The sequence below is a fragment of the Oryzias latipes genome, chromosome 5 (assembly GCF_053564925.1).
Source record: "Oryzias latipes strain Hd-rR chromosome 5, Olatipes_Hd-rR_3.1".
Lineage (NCBI taxonomy): Eukaryota > Metazoa > Chordata > Actinopteri > Beloniformes > Adrianichthyidae > Oryzias > Oryzias latipes.
Window position 1 is genome coordinate 19,964,830 of NC_136241.1, and position 19,576 is coordinate 19,984,405.

Consider the following 19,576-nt stretch of genomic DNA (forward strand, 5'->3'; position numbering starts at 1 on the left):
TTTTCTAGCCTCATTGTAAGAAAAAGTTCCATAATTTGTTCGGGGTTAAATTTATCTGATACATGATTATACGATCAAAATTATGATTTTAATAATAACAATCCAATCTCATCCTGTCTCAGTCGTTTTGTCTAGAAACCCTTGGGGATTCAAAATGAGTTTTTCATGAAATAAAAATCTTCATTTTTACAAAACGGATTGGTCCCTGAGGGTATTTTTCTTAATTTTCTTAACAAAATACCACCTCAAAGTTGCACTAGCCTCAGGGGAACTGCAGGACACACCTGCGTTCCCTTTAAGCTGCGGCCGTACCTGTCTACGACCGTCCACGAGCCTCGGCAACCAAGGAAAATCGCAGCACTTGTATGGGTCAACCCCCGTTCAGGTGCATGTGACTAAGGAATTACTTGTAATGCCAAACAACAATGCTAGTTTAGAATATTTCAGTAGATAAGTGTTTTTTAATAAATCGTCAATTTAATGGCTGTCTCTAGTGTTTTGTCTACTCTACACAGTCAAAGAGGCAGATACACAGATGAAGCACTAAGAGGACTACGTGTTTTTGTTCTGTCGTGGGAATGGTCCCATGTCTTGTCCCTTCAGTAAAAAAACACTAGGATAAACACACCTATTAATATTCCTCTGTGCTCCTCTCCTCTCCACTCTACTTGTCTCTCTTCTCCTTTCCACTCCCTGTCCTATTATCCGGCCTCAGCGGACATCCTGTCCTGTCCTGTCCGCCTTGCCAACCTGGAAGATGGAGATGACAGTATGATCCAAATGCAGTGGGGGGAACATGAATCATTACACTTCCTGTTGCCGCGTGGCGTTCAGGGAAGGAAGAGAGAGGACGCTCCGGGGGCTCCAACTGATTCCAGAGACTTAATTGGGTTTATTAGCCAAGATGTTGGGCCCCAGGAGGAGGCTCCCAGAGGCCAGCGAGCCCCCACCCCCCCTTATTCCTACTATTTTGAAGGAGAAAGCCTTCGTAATTGTTTTCCCTCCATCTTCTGTGTCATTGTCAGATGGGTCCTACGGGATTATTAGCAACCCCAGGTCCCTCAATAATTCATCCACAGCTATTTATACACAGATGGAGAGTCCTCTAAAGTCTCCCCCAGTGAGATTATCTGATGCTCAGACAGACAAACGGACAGAGGAGAGTGAGTGACAGAGAAAAACGGCGGCAACAAAGAGAAAAGTATCAAAGAGGCCGAAGAGACGTGAAAATGGGTGAAAAAAGAAGCGATGGCACGATGAAATGTAGAGTATGATGGCGTGTTGAGCAGCAGGACTGAAGGACAGCAACTGTTTGGGAAGTGACAGCGTTTCGGGGTATGCATTAAATTTCAAGGTGAAACTCTATCATCGGCTTCGCCGAAGTGAACAAAAGCACCATCCCGGGAATAGCACACCCCTCACACAACACACCATAATGGCTTTTAATCTCCCCCCTTTTTCCTCCATTTAACACAATTAAGATGTTTGCAAAGCTAACATGCACTTCCAGTCACAGTGCCAAAGACAGATGAAAGACATCCAGTGGTTCCAGTACCTAAAATAAACACAGTTATCCGCCATTCTTAAGGTGTACAGACAAAAAAGACAAAACCCCGCCCGCATCTCCAAGAGTCCCTTAGAGACCCACTCCAATAAAAATTGTGTTTTTGGTGTTTTTAACATTGTGGCATTGTTCTAATGATGGAGAACATATATAAAGAAAGTTAAGTTTAAAATTGCATTTCAGAGTATTTCTTTGTGTAAATTGTTGTGAATCAGGAGCAGACAAAAAATTGTCATTTGAAAGAGAGCGTATTTGCACTAGGCAGGCCACAAACTCACTGCTCTGTTTTTCAAACAGAGCAGGAAACCCCGCCCAAAACTCAGAGGTGAATTTCAAATGAACTATTGCCAATCTGCAGAAACTATGTCCTAGAAAACAACAATTATAATTTAAAAGCCTTAAAAGACTTTTAAAGAAGGCTAAAACTGTACAAGCTCTATAACATTAGGACAGGAAAACTCAAAACAGTTTAAAGATACACAGGAACTTATGAAATAAGTGGAGAGAGGGAAGATTTTGTTGTCATCAGGCTAATAAAGCTTTTGGCAAAACTTTTGATTTCAAAACCCCTTTTGTTGGCTCTCCAGCCACAGATAATTATAGAAATTCAGCCCTTTTGGCAGTCAATTGTATCCAGCTCATTTAGAAAGCTTGGCTTCCTCCTGCACGAATCAGGACATTCAGAGGCAAATTAGAAGTGTACATACAGGCCTGGACAAAAAAAAAAGTCTGTGCATTTCTTTCAATGAAGAAAAACCTCTACAATAATCCTTCATTGACGGATGTTAAATCACATAAAATGGACCAGAAATCAATAAAAATCTGATAAAAAAAAAAAAAAAAACACTGATATTGCTTTGCATTTGGGATCATGTTTGCCAAAAGCTCAAGTTTTGCTTTTTTTTTTTTTGTCTAAATGACACCCTTCCAGCAGCTCTAGAGATTTTAAGGATTCATTGTGGGAAATTGCAGCCTCTATTTTTTTTATTTACTTCAAATGGTGTTTTTCCTCCATGGTTAGCTCAAAGTCCACTTTGGCTTAAACAGTTCCGGAGCGTTGGTCACATTCCCGTGGACCTCAAACTTCAGAATTATATGTTATATAACTCACCGTCACTCACACCCAGCACACACACTGATGTATGTGTAAAAACTTCAGTGTCTTCCAACCTCATGAGAACATTCCATCCCGAGTGAAGCGGCGTATGTGGAAGCTTGGCCTGGATTCTCATCTCCTGTACTGTGAATAAAGTCCAAACTAATAGGCTGTGTCTCATTGGAACCAGAGCAAGGTTGGGAGAGAGCTCCGAAGCCATTAAATTGCAAATGTTTAATAATTTGCTGAAGGCTTTCTGTCCAGATCATTCCCTGGGCTGATTTGTGCATTGAGGTATCGCTCTGAATGACCAAACACAGAACCAGCTGAGCCAGAGAGCCCGGTTAGCCCACAAGGCAACACAGCCACACACAGAGACGCACACAAACCACCCTTAGCGAAACGGAAAACACATCGCAATTGTCTCTTCATTTAACATTTACCATCATTTGATACAAAACAAGAGCTTGATAAATTTAATAGTGCAACAAGCAGTTTTCACTGCAAGCAGGAGTTTGTCCAAAGAGCTGAAGTCTCATTGCAGGATTAAAGAAACATTATATTAAATGTGTAAACATGAAAAAAAAAACTTTATTAGCAACATTTACAGAAAACACAAACACATTGTTCCCTATTTTCCTTCTTCACTCTGCATCGTTGGCGCTTGAATTTTGAACGCATGATGGCCTTTGAGCCACATAACCATCTGCTCACAGTGTGCCTTTCCTCTCACCAATTTATCAAGATTTACTTTATTTTTCAAACCATAATTTACCTCAATTTGAGTAAAAAGCTGACTTTATAAAAGCGGAACTTTAATTTCCCTTCAGGGATCAATAAAGTATGTTTGAATGTGAAAAGCTATTAATTTATAATAACCAAGAACTATTTTTTATTTTTAAGTTTTGAAACTCTGCCTTACTTAGTTAGACTTGGGTATTGAGTGTTTGGAGAAACAGCCAACATCTAAAAGATTAGAATTTTCAACAAGTGTGAACGGCTAAAGAGAGGAGTGTTATGCATTTAAATAAGAAAAAAACTTGACCTAAATAAAATCACTGTGTTTTCTGCACTATAATTTGCACTTAAAAGGCCTAATTTGTTTCATCAAAACGACAGAGCGCCTTCTATTGAAGAGTTAGAAGAGTTATCAATTTGTTCTGGTTATTCTTACTAATGTTGAAGTGGTTTTCAGAGGTACACACCACTCTGTAAAAATGTTTGGTTGGGTGTTATTGTGAATATGCCAACGCGGCTAACATATAGTGATGTGGGACTGCGTTTTTCTACGTGTTACTAACAACGTTGGGAACTATCGTGGTCACAGCAACGTTTTTTTGAGCGTTATCAGTCTGTTATTTTACATCATGCAAACACGGTAGAAAGTTACAGGTATTGTAAATACGCTTATGTGGCTAACATGTAGCTGTGTCAGACTGTGTATTCTTGCATGTAACTAACAAGGTTGCGAGTTAGCAAAGGCTGTGTCCATATTGGAGTGCTGCGCTCTTCCTTGGCTGCATTTGTAGGCTGCTTACGTCACAGCACCAAGACAAATGCTGTCCAAATTCAAAAACTCCTTCAAATGCGGCCAACCAATACAGCCTTCTTTTTCCCAATTTCCATGATTGGTCTGGTGTATCCTTCTATGCCGTCCATATCCCAAGATGCATTGCTGCAGAACCAGTAGATTTTCTGACAATGGCGGACTGTGAAGCAGACCCGTAGTTGGAGATAATTACACCTCTTAATAGTTACAAGATTAAAAGTTGGATCAAAGAAGCCAAGAAAAATTTTGAGCTCCATGCCTTGTTCCATACTCCTCTCTGTTTGGGACTCGCGGTTGCTAGGCGACAGGACTTTCTCCTATGTAACGTCTGGAATTGGCTAGACTCATCCAAACTTACAGCCGTTAACATCTGGGCTACCCACTCAACGAAGGACCCGACCAACTTCACTCAGGATGAAAGGGTGCAGCCCTCAAATTTGGACACACCTATAGAAACAGTAACATTTGTTTAGTGCTATCAGTTATTTTTATAATTCCTGCAAACAAGGTTGGTAGTAACAGGTAATTTAAATATGCTAACATAGCTAATGTTTAGCAGTGTCGTGCTGTGTGTTTTTTACATGTTACAATGAAGGACGAGAGTTAGCGTGGTCACAGTAACATTTGTTTTAGCAGGATCAGACAGTTTTTTTTATGTGTCTCAAACAAGGTTGGGAGTTACAGGTAATGTAAATATACTTACGCTTCAACGTGGCTAACATGTAGCGTGTTACAAACAAATTCTAGAAGTACTGTGAATGGAGTTAATAAAATTTGACTAACTGACAGAGTTATTTCTGACTCTTATCTCGCTTTAATGTGCCTTAAAGTTTGGTGCGCCTTAACCATGACATAAGTTTGAAAATAGACGGTGTGCCTTATAGTGCGCCAATGCGATACAGAAAAAGAATAATCTCAAAAGTAGGCCTATAAAGATTTTGTTGTCTTTAAAAATCTTACAGTTCAAATCCTATGGGGATTTCTTCAGACTTATAATTTTTATGTGATCAAAGTGCGTCCTGACATGAACACACAAATGCGTGGCACACAGACAAACCCCAAAGGGTCATCTGGGAAGGAGCCTTACGCAGGTATGACGAGGTAAACATAAGATCTGTCACATTAATGCATTGTAAGAGATCATGCCAATATGGAGGGCACTTGCTTATTTACCCGTGGGGCAGCTGAGAGCTGCAGGGGTCTAATTCTGCCCCCATCTCGGGAAGGTCATCCTCCCTTTTTCCAGCCATGATGGCCACAGAGTGGTGTTTAAATCTGGCAAAACGGAGCCTATAAATTACAGCAGAGGACAGAGGGGTCAGAGCCTGGCATGGAAGTGGGCCAGAAGCTATCAATCTGCCCAGACCAGAGACGGCGACATCTGTTTCTGGGAGTCCCCGGCTCTTTCTGCTTCTCCCTTTTGCCCGTCGTTTTTCCTCGTCTTTTCCCCTCGTCTGTTCTGCTCGTCCTCGGTCAGACGTTGAGCAATCTCTGCTTCCCTCCATTTTTATTCTCCACCTCTCTGAACAATCTCCGCTCAGCTTTATGTTGCTCTGCCTGTTAATATTCTCTGCCTTTGTGTGCAGCCCCCACCCAAACTCTGCTCCGCGGATCTCCCTTGCGTCTTTTCACGCATTCTCTTACATCATCCCTGTTTCAACATCCCAGTAATTCTCCTTCCTTCTCTCTCCCTCTCCCCCTCTCTGTCTTCAGCTTCTTGTCGTTTTACGCACTCTTGCACCATCTCCCTCTGCAGCGATGTTTTCTTCTACTGCTCTCCAACCAACAGGACAGGATAAAGCCTTAATCTACTCTGCCTATGTGTAATTCCAATGATACGAGGAGTAATATTTGATGTATAACTGCAGAGTTTTGCCATAATGAGCTTAAACTGGTTCTCTTTTGTGATCTGCACCAGTTGGTTAAATGAGTAAAAAAACAAATCACTCTGTTTCCTTTCTCTTTATTGTCTAAAACAGAACAGGAAGTGGAAATGCGCATCTGACAAACACTTCCGTTTGGTTTGATGCCTCTGACAGTTTTGTCTGAACATCCTGGATTACATCTGCCACCCAAACCTTGGAAAACTTTGGCATGACTTATTAATCCTCCTCCTTCTGAATTAAACCTGGCTGTGAATAATTGAGAGGGATCTTTGAAAAGCCCTAACCTCCCTTCCCACCTTCTCTTACAAGTCAACGTGGTGCATTTTTAATTGACGGACATAAAATAGGCATGAAGGAAGATGGGGGAGAAAGTGAATCGAAGCGGGGGCCACTCCAGTCGACACACAGCATAGGAGGGTGTAATGCGCGCATACAGAGAAGGCTCAAAATTGCATCTGGCTTGACAAGTTGCACATGCTCACCAGTGTTTGTCGTGCTTTCTGTCTGGGACAAACAGTACACGGCTTCTGTAATCCCCACTCCAGAATATCTTACTCGGCAGACCTAGATACGCCACTTTGAGTTATGTTCTGCAATTTTGTAGAGAATAAACATCAATTCAACTTTCTATGAACCATAAATCACCAAAGCAGAGCGATTTGTTTATGTAATATGCCACTACGTCGTACAGGCTAAGAGGTTAAATTGAAGGTACAGGCATCAAAGTGTCTGCAGCATCCGTTTTTGCAAATCCTTGCGTTAGAGCAGAAGCCAACCACTAGAAAAGCAAGAAAAGAGCAATAAAGCACAGAAAGATACCGGAACACAATACCTCAGATGGAAGATGAAACTTTTGCAGCAGGTTATGTGATAAGAAGTAATGCTCGCAATGTAAGCATTAATGGGCTGCTGCCACAGTTAGATGTGACAAACTTTGGCTTCATTTTTCATAATGCTGCTGTGTCATGCTGTTTTCCTGAGGAATGTCTCTGCAGCACAGAGCCGCAGGTGGACCTGTTGTGTGCATCATTAGGGCTTTGAACGGGTTTGACCTTAGGACGTGTTTGCAATTGTTGTTGAACGTTAAAAATTGAACCACAACTTATCCTGAAAAGCTTTGCAGTAAATAAAGGCAAAAAGATTTATACAGAAACACAGAGGGAGGGACATACGCGGATAAAGTCAAGTCTATTTAATCTTCTGACTATGCAACTTTTTTTTTTTAGATAAAATCCAATTAAAATTCGGGCTGAACGATACGACCTAAAAATTAAATCTCAGATTTATTCACACCTAATTTGAATTTGATTTTAATTGACTTTTCTCCCTTCCTTTACTTTCTCAAACAAAAATTAGACTATATTTAACAGAGGTTCTTTTGTTTTAACATCTTCATTGCTAAATAACCAAAACTCAACTCAAGTGCAACTAAATAGGAGCTCAGCGGTCATTGGAACAAATTTGTCGTACTACCACTTTTGGTAGCAATAACCTTTAAACAGATTTTGCGGTTTGTTCCTCCAAATCTGAAGTCGCAACAACAAACCAGTTTCTTAGAACTGAAAAAACTGTTCCTATTTTAGGAAGAAACTCCTCTCTGCTAGTTGCCATATTCGCCTTGTGGGAGATGGATGAGTTGGCGTTACTCCCAACTAAGAGAGCAGGTTGCTGGGTAAAATAAAATCCAGATTTTCCAAAAAATATTATTTTTTCTTGAAAGGCTGCAAGGTGGCGCAGTGGTTAGCGCTCTAGCCACACAGAAAGATAACCCTAGACATGCAAAGTCCAGTTGTGTGAAGTTTGCATGTTCCCCATGTGCGTGTGTGGCTTTTCTCCAGACACTCCGGCTTCCTCCCACCGTCCAAAAACCCGCTTGATAGGTAGACTGGTTTCTCTAAAGTGTCCATCGTATATGTGCATGTGTGAGTGTGTGGGAGTGATTGTGTGCCCTGCGACAGACTGACGACCTATCTAGGGTGTACACCGCCTTTGCCCAACAGTAGCTGGGAAAACCTCGTGACTCCAAAAGGGATCTAGATAGTGGGTTAAGGAAATAGAGGGATGAATTGATAAATATTCGTAAATGTCAAATTAGAATTAATTGATAAAATCTGTTTTTTGCCCAGCTGTAATTAAAATACAAATACCACACTATTGAACCAAGACTTTGATGTTTCAACTAAAAAATAATATAATTACTATATTTATGTTATTCTTATGATAGCTATAATAGTTCGGACACAAAATCAAAATGCAGGTTTTTTTTTTTTTAATCTTTATTTTTTCCCTAGAGCATGATAGATAGTAGATGTGATAAAAAAATAACATTATACATGCAGGATTCTACAGTATTTCAATATACTGCATTTCATATCTTACATACGGGTCGCTAATATCTGAAACAAGGAAGCCAGAAAGTTTTATTAAGGCAGCTAAATACTGCAGAGCTTCTTTAAAAATTCACTATAAAGCACAATGATACTGAGCTGATGCAAGAACCCTGAAAACCAGAGTATTTTCCTCTTCGGGGAGTAGTTTGTAAAAAAAAAAAAAACAGAGAAAAAAACCTCTGGAAGAGTGGTACACCGGTGAGGGAGACATGGTAAAATAAAAGCTACTTTGGAAGAAAGAGGGGACAGAGGGACATCCAGCATCTCAGCATCTTTTTATGGACCAAGATGTTTATGAAACATTTAGAGCCGACTTTCTTCTGACCCAGCTCTGGACTGTTTAACTGTGTCACAACAGAAAAAAGCTTTTCCTCTCTGCACAGAGAGTTGGCAGAAATGCCTTTCGCTGCATGCACCGGGTCACTTTTCTGTCTTTTTTGCGTATCAGAATATTGACATCTGGCGCAGCTGGCGGGGACGAAAATAGAACCACCTAAGATGGATCAGGATGATCGAAGTGCTGCTTTAAAAAAAAAAGGAAAATTAACTTCCCATTTGAAGTATAGCAGTGTTTTATTTTTTACTTCTTTATCTTGCTCAGAGAACTGCTGACATCGGCAACCTCCCTCAGTTCTGTATGAAAAAAAAAAAATCCATTTCACTTGAAGATGAATTAACTTCAGAGTGACATGATAATGATGAGACCTTTTTTACACATCAGAAGCAAGTTCCTGCACTTTTGGCGCAAACATTTGCTGTATAGGATTTATATTATCTAGAACAGGCATGTCCAAAGTCTGGCTATAGCCCAAATTTCCAGGCTCCTCTCATAAAGGCAATATCATCTGACCCCCAGCTCCTTCTAAAAACCACGTGAACGTTTTCTACACTATTTGTTGTGATTGGCTAAATTACAGCAAAAGCCGTTGTAATCCACCACAACCTGACTAGGAATGAACGGTGAAGAATATAGACAAATTGACAGTAATTTTGGCAAAAACGTATTTCTATGTATTTACGTTCAATGGTAACATATGAAAAGTATGCCACTGCAATGAAATGTTCATTAAATAGTTTATTTAAATTTAATGTTATTAAATGAAAAATCAGAAGCAAATTTCTCATGATCTACTGCCAGTCTGTACTAACTATATCTTGGCTAAAAACAGCATATTTATAATTAAAAGACCAATGAGAACGATTTTACAACAGATCATAAGATGATTGGAATGGGATGTTGAATGGTTCATTTAAATTGAATGTTATTATAATAGTTGAAAAAATGTCAGGCGAAAAGGTTGACCCTCACACATTTCCACCTCACCAAATCTGGTCCTTTTTGGATAAAGTTTGGACACCCCTGGTCTAAAAAAACTTCAACCTATATATAGTTCCTGACACTATTCAAGTGTTGATGTTAGTTAGTTCCTATCAATCTGGTGGGATGGGATGGTGCATGTCTGTCCACGGTGCCTCTTTTTGCATGTAAAGGTCAGGGATTTTAATGAGAGGATGGGCGAGGTCAGAGCAGCCACAGGGATCCACCTACCTGACAGGCCACATAACTCCTAATCTGCTGTTAGCATGCTAATCCTTGCAAGGGCTCCACTGGCTCTCCCTCCTTTGGCCTGCTCGGGCCATCTCTCACTGTGACTAACTGGCTCCCAGCTCGGCCATCAGCCGGCCCCCCAGCGGACAGCCCCCTCCAATAATAATGGACAACAGAGGCAGCAGTGCCTTGACAATGCTCCACCAGACAAATTACTCGCTGCTCAGACTCCGCCTCTTGTTTACTTCTTGTTGCTTGGCAGTTCTGGGCTCTGACAGGACTGGGCGGTGGGTGTGGCACGACGTTGGTGGTCGACTGTTCTTAGTGACCTTCTCCGTGGCACGCCGCCACTTTTCTTCGACAACAGGCCAAATCGATTGGGATGTGTCTTGGTGGACACTGGTCCAAATATAGGTGGGGGGTCTGAGCGTGCATTCTGTGGCGAGCTGAGCATTCTGGGCCAGGCAGAGCACTCACACACACAATCACTCACAGAGGCATCCCAAGCCAAACGAGGGAGAGGAGGAGAGAGAAGGATCCCACTGAGAGGATGATGCAACCCGAGTGAAATTTTTCGTCCGGGACGCTTGCTGCATTAACGCGGACCTGCAGCATGAACAAACCCAGCCCTCCTTGCCTTTTCCCTTTGTTCAAAGTCGAGTTTGATTTTGTCCCGCTTTTTCAGAGCAGACAGAAACCTGTGACATCTAATTGTCCAGAATAAAAAAAAAACAGCGTGAGCCTTTTCATATTTCTTTCCTCAGTCAACGCGGTTGATGTGTTCTGATCCAGATCTGTCTCCCTGACACAGTTTCATGAAAAAGCCTGTAATAATATCAAAACCAATTTTGATTTGGCAGGAAAGCAGAACTCCTTTTATGACCTGCACTGATTATTTCTTCCCCTCCATCTGTAGTATGAACCATCTGCAGTAACTTTAAACAAGAAAGAAGATTGTAATTGATCATTATGCTGCACCTCTTCTTTAATTGCAGGCCTACTAAAACATAAGTGAGAACATAAATAGTTTTCTTTGTTGGTATTGATATCAATTGATGGGATGCTTTAAAAGCCATTGCCGCTCATTTCATGCATCGCCGGAAAAGCGTGGACTTTTCCGAGTCCACATCCCTCTGCCAGACCAAACCGGACGACCGGACCTTTCTTTGAATAAGATTATAACATTCAACTTTGACTCTTGGCAACCCTCTGTCTCAAAATAGGCACCAGAAGGATTAAAAATAACTTATTGAAGGTGGTTTTTGCACAAAAAAAAAAAACTCCAAAGGGGTGCAGGTTTGGCTATGCAAACAAAAATGCTGCGTGACAGGCAGCGGGAGCACCCTCACTTTGCCAACGTCTTTCCAGTGGCATCCCTCCTCAACTGCTGCAGTGATTATGAAATGAAATCAGGCTGATGAATTGTAGCAGCAATCATATCTGGAACCGCTCTTCGACAGATCGCCACTTCCCCTGCTGCATAGCTTAGAGAGGAGAGAGGGCGGCTCTTTGTGCCTGCCATGGCTCTGAGTCTCGTTGCTCCACAGCAGCAGCAGCAGCAGCAGTAGGTGACCATTATAAATGGCCTCTATTAGCATGACTTGGTCGCAGAGGGGAAAGAAATAAAATCATTGGAAGAATGTAGGCCTGCACTGGTGTCCCAGCTCCTGCTATCAAACTCCGCCGACCCCCGTCCCCAGCCTCCCTCCTCCCTCCATTCCAAGGGGACACAATCCTAAAGACTAGATTACTAGTGATACATGGAGTCATTATAGGGAGGGTTATGGCAACACTATCACAGACGTAGCTGACAATAGCCATAATAAGGACCTCTTTCTTCAGAGGAAGCATTACCATAGCAAAGACATGTTTTAAGGCCTGTTGATGTACAGCAGAAACCTTTTATTACTTGCCATAGCAGCCCTGAATTATATGGCTAATCCATATTTCTTTGTTAAAGTACAATGCTGTCTGGAGAGAAGTAATATGCCGGTGTACACAGATGAGGCATTAAAGTGACTATGGGACGTCTGAAGAAAGCCGTGAAGGAAACTGACAGCGGCTCATCTCCATCGTCAAGCTTATACAACCAGTCATTACAGAGCACAGCGTACCGTCACCGAACAGCCAACATGTCAGCGCAGGAAAGAGAAGGGGAGAGGAGAAAGTGAGGAGTGTCAGGCAGAGTTAATGAAAAGGAAAAAAAAAACGATGGAGGAGAGGAATGGGAGACAAGTTTCTGGCAGGCAGTTCTATATACTTTACTTCAGTGGAGCATGTCATCCCATAAAGGGTCATCGTGCCCTCACTTTGACTGTCTCTGCTCAAAAGCAGAACACAAGAAAAAAGGCAAACAGCCTGAAGATGCTGAAGAGTAGATGGGAGGGGTAAGAGGAGGAAAAGAGCAAACAGATTTAAACGGAGGACAATTACAAATGTGTTAAAAGCTAAAAGCCAATTAACAAAAGCTGAATATTTGTGGAGAATCAAATGTTTACTGCTCCCTCTTAGATCATTTTCAATAAAAAGGAAGATTCTGGCTGTCAATCTTGTTGCCAAATTCCACGGAAACCTCAGGAAAATGTTTCGGAGGCTTGGTGGGGGCCTTCCAGTGAGCGTAGTGCCTCCAGCTAGTTAAAATATGAGCACAGCGGGGGCTCGCTAATGAAAGCTGGGGCCCAGCCCAGGAAGCAGGGCCGTATATCGCAGTGAGGAGACAGTTCTTAGAATCAGCTGGCGAGCGGTGCCTATAGTTCCGGGGCCACTGGTGATTAACCATCCGAGAGGGAGTCACTACTACAGCTGGGCTATTAATAAAAGATTCCCTCTTACGTACACCTTCTCCCACCTCTTTGGTTTCCCTCCATGCCTGCAGACAATCTCCGCCCTCTGAAATTATTTGTATATCCTAATCATCTCCTAACACATGCTGGATGTCTGGCTTTGTTTACATGATCTGGAGGAAGCTTCTAATTTGGGAGGACAAGGGTCTGGAGGACTTCTAGATTCTTCTCCCCTCTTGGGGGATGTCCTGCAGGTACAGTAGATCAATTACTGACCTCTCATTAGATGGCTATTTGTGCAGAATAACCAGTCCCCTGAGAGGACAAACTAAATCACAGAGTTGAAGTGCCGTCTTTCTTGTTGCATCAAAAGCTGCTGCTTAATATTCCACTAAAGTGTCCTGCAACACTTTTACAAACAACAACAACAAAATGGGTGAGTATTGACTGTAATCAACAGATGTGACAGGCAGGTTCTTCAAAATAAACGTTCAATGAAATGAAAATAATTGGAAAAGAAAACATAAATTATGGCTTTAAAAAAAATAAGATGCAGGAATGATAACATGCAACATGTTTACATACGAAATGCTGGCGTGCACCATCCCTCTGCGCGCGCACAAATGCGCACGCGCGCGCGCATGCAGGTTGAGAGTGTATTCTCATTCTGCTGCGGGTTATTAAGCACGACTTCCCGTGGAAAAGCAGGTGAAATTAATAACGTGGGGGGGTTTGTGCTGTGTGAATGAAAGGAGAGTGGCTCCCCCTCATCCCCACGCATATTCACGCCGTCGTGACTCCCGCTTCGTGTCACTCGGATGTTTGGGTTAAATAAATAAAAACAAACAAACATCATTGACTTTCTAGGCGAATAAGGAAGCTTGATGATCTGTGCTGATTCCCTCCCAAGAAAATCAAAAATGCGCGGAAAGTCTTGCGGGTTCCAGCGCCACATGAATCCGCACCAGCTGCCAAGAATCGTGTTTTCTTGTGCCGTCGATCCCTGCGTGATCTCATCTCCCCGCTCCCGCAACACAAACTAAAGCCACAGTTGTTTGGTGTGTTTTGGCGCGCGTGGGTACCTTTGTGCATGCCCGTGAAGCGGTCTTTGAGCACGGTGAGCTCGTAGATCTTGCCAAACTCCTCGAAGAGGGGCCGCAGGTCCTTCTCGTCCAGGTTGCGTGGGATCTGACCGATGAAGAGTTTGATGGCATCGTGGTCCTTCATGGGGATGGTGGCCGGGCATCCCGCCGGGCTGTGGCTGTGGCTTAATCCGTTCACGAGCCCGTTCGTGCTGGCAGACACGACTCCGACACCGTGCACGGTGCCGTCCACCTGGCCGTTGGTTAAAGTTGCCATCTTCAGACCGGCCAGTAAGTTGGGGTGGGTGCAAAAGCAGTAGGAAGCAATGGTGAAGAATCGGTGCACGCACTCAATAAATAAAAACAAAAAAATAAAAACTGTAGAGAAAAAATAAAATAAAATATATAAAAAAAATCTGAAGAAATGAGCTCAGATTTGGTTCCGAAACCAAGCCGTTGGTGGAGAGGGTTCCGCTCCCGTCCTATCAAAGCCGGTATTTACAATGACTTGAAGACACATGTAGCGTTTGGCGAAGACACATATCAAAAAGGCGCACTGCCGCTGGTCCCGGTGGAGGCTTTGATTCCTTATATTTATGTCCCAGCCAATAACTCGTTCATTGATTTCATAAAAAAACAGAGGGTGGAAAGGAGAGAAGAGAAGGGGAGGGTGACAGAAGAGAGAGAGAGAGAAACCAGGAGCGTTCACTGTCTATTTACACCCACGTTCCTTCGCCCTATAGCTTTCTTGGCATCCCTTTCTCTTTTTTTCCCCCTTTGCATTGAGGACTCGGTATGGGTGTCTTCTCGGTTTAAACGGACAGGACCGACTCAATCTCTGCCGGAGCTGCGGGGAGGTTGGAATAAAAAGTGGCGCTTTAAAGTCGGTTCCATAAACCCTGCATATTTCCCTCCAACACCACCCCCTGCTTTTTCGTATGGGAAGAGGCAGTGGTACATTCCATGGAGGGGAGATGGGGGTCTATAAATAGGAAGATATAGAGAATACGGTTCTTTGTGCGCCTATTCACAGCAAATGATAGCGCGTCCACTGACGCTGACAGGCAACGCTTCTCTCATTTGACCAAAAAAGAAATGAAAACATATATATATTTATATACATGAATGAGTGCTTATATTCATGTTTGAGGGTCTGATTGATCATGTTTAGCTGTTTTCAGGAGGTTGGAAGTCCTAGTTTCCTCCTCCTCCTCACCGGCGGCAGAGAGGCGCTCCTGGAAGGTGGACAGCTCCGTGGTGCTGAAATGCCATCCCGCATACAAAAGCGCGGATCTGTCAGGCGAATAGATGTATGTTGGTGTATTTTAATGATTCATTTGATCTTCTTTTTAAATCAGTAAGAAAATGGATGACTTATTAACTACCTCTGCTGTTTATTAAAAGAATAAAATATGGGAAATAGACGACTTGATTTTTTTCGAGAAGTCTGCGAGCACCGCCGAGTGGCGCACAGAGGGGCCACAAGGAAGAAACAGAGTATCCAGAAAGGGAGAATCTTAATAAATAAAAGTAATATTAATAATAATAACTGTAGGGGTGAAAAAAAATCAATAAAAATTGGTAAGAATCTATTTGTTGCAGTAAAAGTGCATAAAATGACATGTCACTGGTTTATACCATCAATCAAGCCTTTTTAAACATAAAAAAAATGGTGATTACTCTGGAAGTCACTCTTTTATAAAAAAGAAGGAATCTTAATTTGACAGTTAAGTGAAGCCATTTACAGCATTTATAGCACTCTGAAGTGATTTGCATACATTAAAAACATAATTTCTCAGATGGAAAATCATTCCTCATATAAAAAGAGGGATTTTAAAGGGAAAATGTACTTTTGCTTCAAGATCGACCATCTCACCAGATGTGACAACAAGCTGTGGCTCTTACCGTGGTCAGGAGTGCTCCTTTTGCCCATATAACGCAAGAATTAGGGGAAAAAATGCACAAAAATCTAAGTGAAATACTAATTGATATTGTGTATAATAAAGTAATATTGTACAGTGTATAGTAAAAACCAAAAATAAAATATCTAATACCTTCTGAGTATTAGATATTTAAAAATAATTTAGTGGGTGGCAGGACAGCTGCAAAACCTTTGATTGTTGGGTAATTCCTTTGGAAGTTCAGAGAAATAATAATAAAAAAACACCAGGGGTGGTGGAAATGTTTATGAAGATTAAATTAACCTTTCCTTTGGATCAAGCATCATTGTGTTGAGCAACGCCATTATGTGGTGTATTGGAACATCATTGGAACTCGCATCTCAAGCTGGACTGTGTTTTTAAATGTGGCAGTCCCCGCCTTATCATCTCACAGAGAGTGTGAAATATTGCCCAAGGGAGCCTCCATCTCTATGACCATGCCAAAACCAGCCAGAAGTACCTCGCATATTAATGCTTTGAATCCATATGGTTTCATTGTGGGATTGAAGGTTCCCCCTTCAACCACACCCACTACTAAGACATAAGATAATTCCTTTTTTGCCAGCTAAATGGCCCAATAATGTCATCTCATTCTCACAGTACGAAGGAGCCAAAAAAGGGTAGAGGAATTGGCCTTTTTTTTTTCTTCTTTTGGCATGGCCGCGCTCTGCTCTTCAAGCTTCCCCTCGGGGCCCACATTCCATTCAGCTCAGCGGTCCTGCTTGCGCTCACGCCTGACTTACCTCCAGCAATATTTTTTAATACAAGAGTGAAATGGGAGGGCACAAATCATTGTAATTATGTTCAGTGGCTACTGCCGTGGTGATTACGGAAGGAACGGCGGCACGATGGTCCCTTCACGGTCTGCCCCGTGACACAAACCTGCTTGCACGGGAATGACTTTGGTTTCTGAGCTCATTGGACTCATGATGGTAATAATAGTAGAGCGAAATTAATGAGCAGGACATGTAACTGTGTATCACCTCTTTGTCCAAATGGCATTACGGTCCATTTGGGTGGTGTGATAAGACTTCAACTTGCAAATTCCCCTTGCGCTCAGCATGTTTAAAAAAAAGCACACAAATCATCAACATTCCTTATACCTGATATAATGAAATCGTATCTATTTGTTTAACCCCACTTTTGCTTTTTTCATAATGAAGCAAGCTGAATTCTGACTGAGTCTCTGTCCATGGTGCTGACTCCACAGGAACCACAAACCTCCATGTTTTTCTCAAAGGAAGGTTTTTTTGAGCAACAGATGTCATCACACGGACTCGATATTTTTCCTCAAATCATCCATTTGAGCTAATCTATAAAGAGGTCACCCCCACCTCCCATCTACCCACCCCCAAAAACTGAACCTTTGCAATCATACAGCAGGGGGAAGCTTATTTCCACTTGGAATATTGCTCACTTCTTCGTCATGGCTTCAATTTTTAGTTTCAACACTGTAAACGGTTGCAGCAAGGCAAATAAATGAAAAGGGAAATGAAATTCTGGGCACCCAAGTTACACAAATAGATTAATAATCTGCACAGGGTGCCCTTAAAGTGCTCTGGCGTTTTCAGAATTACCTATTCTGCATAGTAATGTATTTTCCCATCTCTCATTGGCGTGGGACAAAGTTCTAAATCTCCTTTGGCCTTGGGACATCCAGGCTGTATATCACCTCCCAGTAATTTAAGAGGAAGAGCAAAAAGGGATGAGAAAATGACAGACGCATGACTAAATGCTCTGAAAGTTTAGAGGGACGAAGAGGGCAAGAAGGTCCTCTTTAACTTAAATAGTGCCAATTTATTAGAGATTGGCAAGGATGTGCCAAGAACTAAATTACTGCAGTATTTTAAAGACTGCAGGTTTTGTTACGGGAAAAAAAAATATATCTCTATTTACAAACTCAGCCTGTGTTCTTATGAGTTTAATAAAATCAGTTCACACTTTAAGTTCTGTATGTTTAGAATTATTACGTTTACTGTAAATGAGTAGCAACCAACTTGAGGTAGAGTTTCCGCCCTAGGACTGGAGGGTCATGGGTTCAAATCTATGGTCGAGTTATACCAAAAACTAAAAAAATGTGACCCAATGCCCTCCCACTGGACACTAAGCATTAAGGGGTTGGATTGGGGGTGTTTAACCCCCAAATGGTTCCTGAGTGTAGCTGTGTTTGCACCACTCCCCCAGGAGATGGATCAAATGAGGAGCACAAATTTCACACACCTACTGAAGGTGTGTGACAACTAATGGGCTTTTAACTATTAGTTTTAATTTTTATATATGTAAAGACAGATAGGTAGCAACAATTGGGAGATTCAAGACTATGACTGATTTTCTCAGAAAACGGAATTTTATTGGGTCATGTGTGGAGGAAGTAGCCTTCCAGGGGAAGTTTGCTGACGGCGCACAACTTCCTGTAGCAGAAAACAAATATAGCCATCAAGATAAAAAAACAAAAACCAAGCATAAACCATTAGGTTTCCAAAGTTAACCTTGATCAACTGGACCAAATGTGCATGTACTAGGATTCTGCAACCTGAGGCTCCAGACAGAGCCACATGTGGCTCTTTTACCTCTTTACAGTGGCTCTCTGGTTAAAGAAAAAAAAATACAGGTTTTAAAGAAAGTGTAAAGTAAAAGACAAGAAAGCAATAACGTAAAAAAAGTCAACTAACTCAAACTTCATTCAATTCATTTATAAACAGTTAAAGGACAAGTTTTACTAAAACAATTTGACAGATTTTTGAGCGTGTTGTACCCCAGGAAATCCATTTGAGGTCAGAAAGCACAACCAGAATTAAGGCACAACGGTTAAGGTTAAAACAATATGGCAAGAGTCACTTCATCAGCTTTTAATTTAACCTTGGTTAGTTAGATTGTCCTGGCAAGTGATTTTTTTAAAAATCACTCCTGACATCACATTATACCTACTATTACATTTGCTGCATTGAGATGATCCTATGTAACTCAGGGTGTCTTTTATTTTGAAGAAAGAGTCACAACTCTTAAAAGTTGTAAAGTATTTCAAATAAATAAAGGCTATATCCTCTTTTTGTTTATGTTTATTTATGCCCAAAAACAACAGTTCAGTTATAGTGATCATATTAGTAAGAATAACGCAAATACAAATCCTTGTCTTATTTTTGTAAGACTTTGTAGCTTATTCTGTGTAGTGGTCGGTGAGAATTTAACGTGATTTGCTCTTTAGGAGTTGAAAGTTGCCGATCGATGGCATATAGAGTACAGAGTGATCATTTTCTTAGAAATGTTGAAAATACAAAATGTATTTGTTGTAGGTCTTTAAAAACAAATCATTTAGACATGTTTGTATCACTTTTGGAAATACAAAATCATTTTCAAGATCTGGACATACAAAGTAAAGCACAGTTTCATTGAAACGTTAGCAGGCTGACATTAACCCTTTTTGCCTAGAACTCCCAAAATTGTTGCACACGCTGCTTAGTTTTTCTAAAATGGTCTCATGACTGGACACAAAACAAGGACAAAAGGTTCCTTCAACACAAAAGCCTGTTGAAATGTGAATTGCAGAGTCTCCTGAGGTATCTCATGCTGTGGTGCACTAGTGTGTGTTAACCCTGCAGTTATACCTGGCCTGCATTGGAAAGAGATTAGTGCTGTGACATTTGACATGCTTGTGCCGAATGCCGTCTGCACAGATCAGCCATGCTGACAGCTCCTCTCCTTGACTGACTGAATGCCCTGGAAACACAGGCCTCTTG

The 19,576-nt window shown here is 41.7% G+C and overlaps 1 protein-coding gene across 17 annotated transcripts in view; it reads right to left on the reverse strand.

Moving 5' to 3' along the window:
- celf4 (CUGBP, Elav-like family member 4) overlaps nucleotides 1-14,739 on the reverse strand; it is a 107,616-nt gene extending 92,877 nt beyond the window's left edge. For 11 of the 17 annotated variants that reach the window (XM_011475141.4, XM_011475138.4, XM_011475139.4 and 8 more), the window contains exon 1: nucleotides 13,900-14,739. In XM_011475141.4, the coding sequence (XP_011473443.1) occupies nucleotides 13,900-14,176 (277 nt within the window). In that variant the 5' untranslated portion in view covers nucleotides 14,177-14,739. The remainder of the gene's footprint in view (nucleotides 1-13,899) is intronic. The other 6 variants (XM_078947427.1, XM_078947426.1, XM_011475140.4 and 3 more) reach the window with 2 other exon arrangements.
- Nucleotides 14,740-19,576: the final 4,837 nt, after the last annotated feature.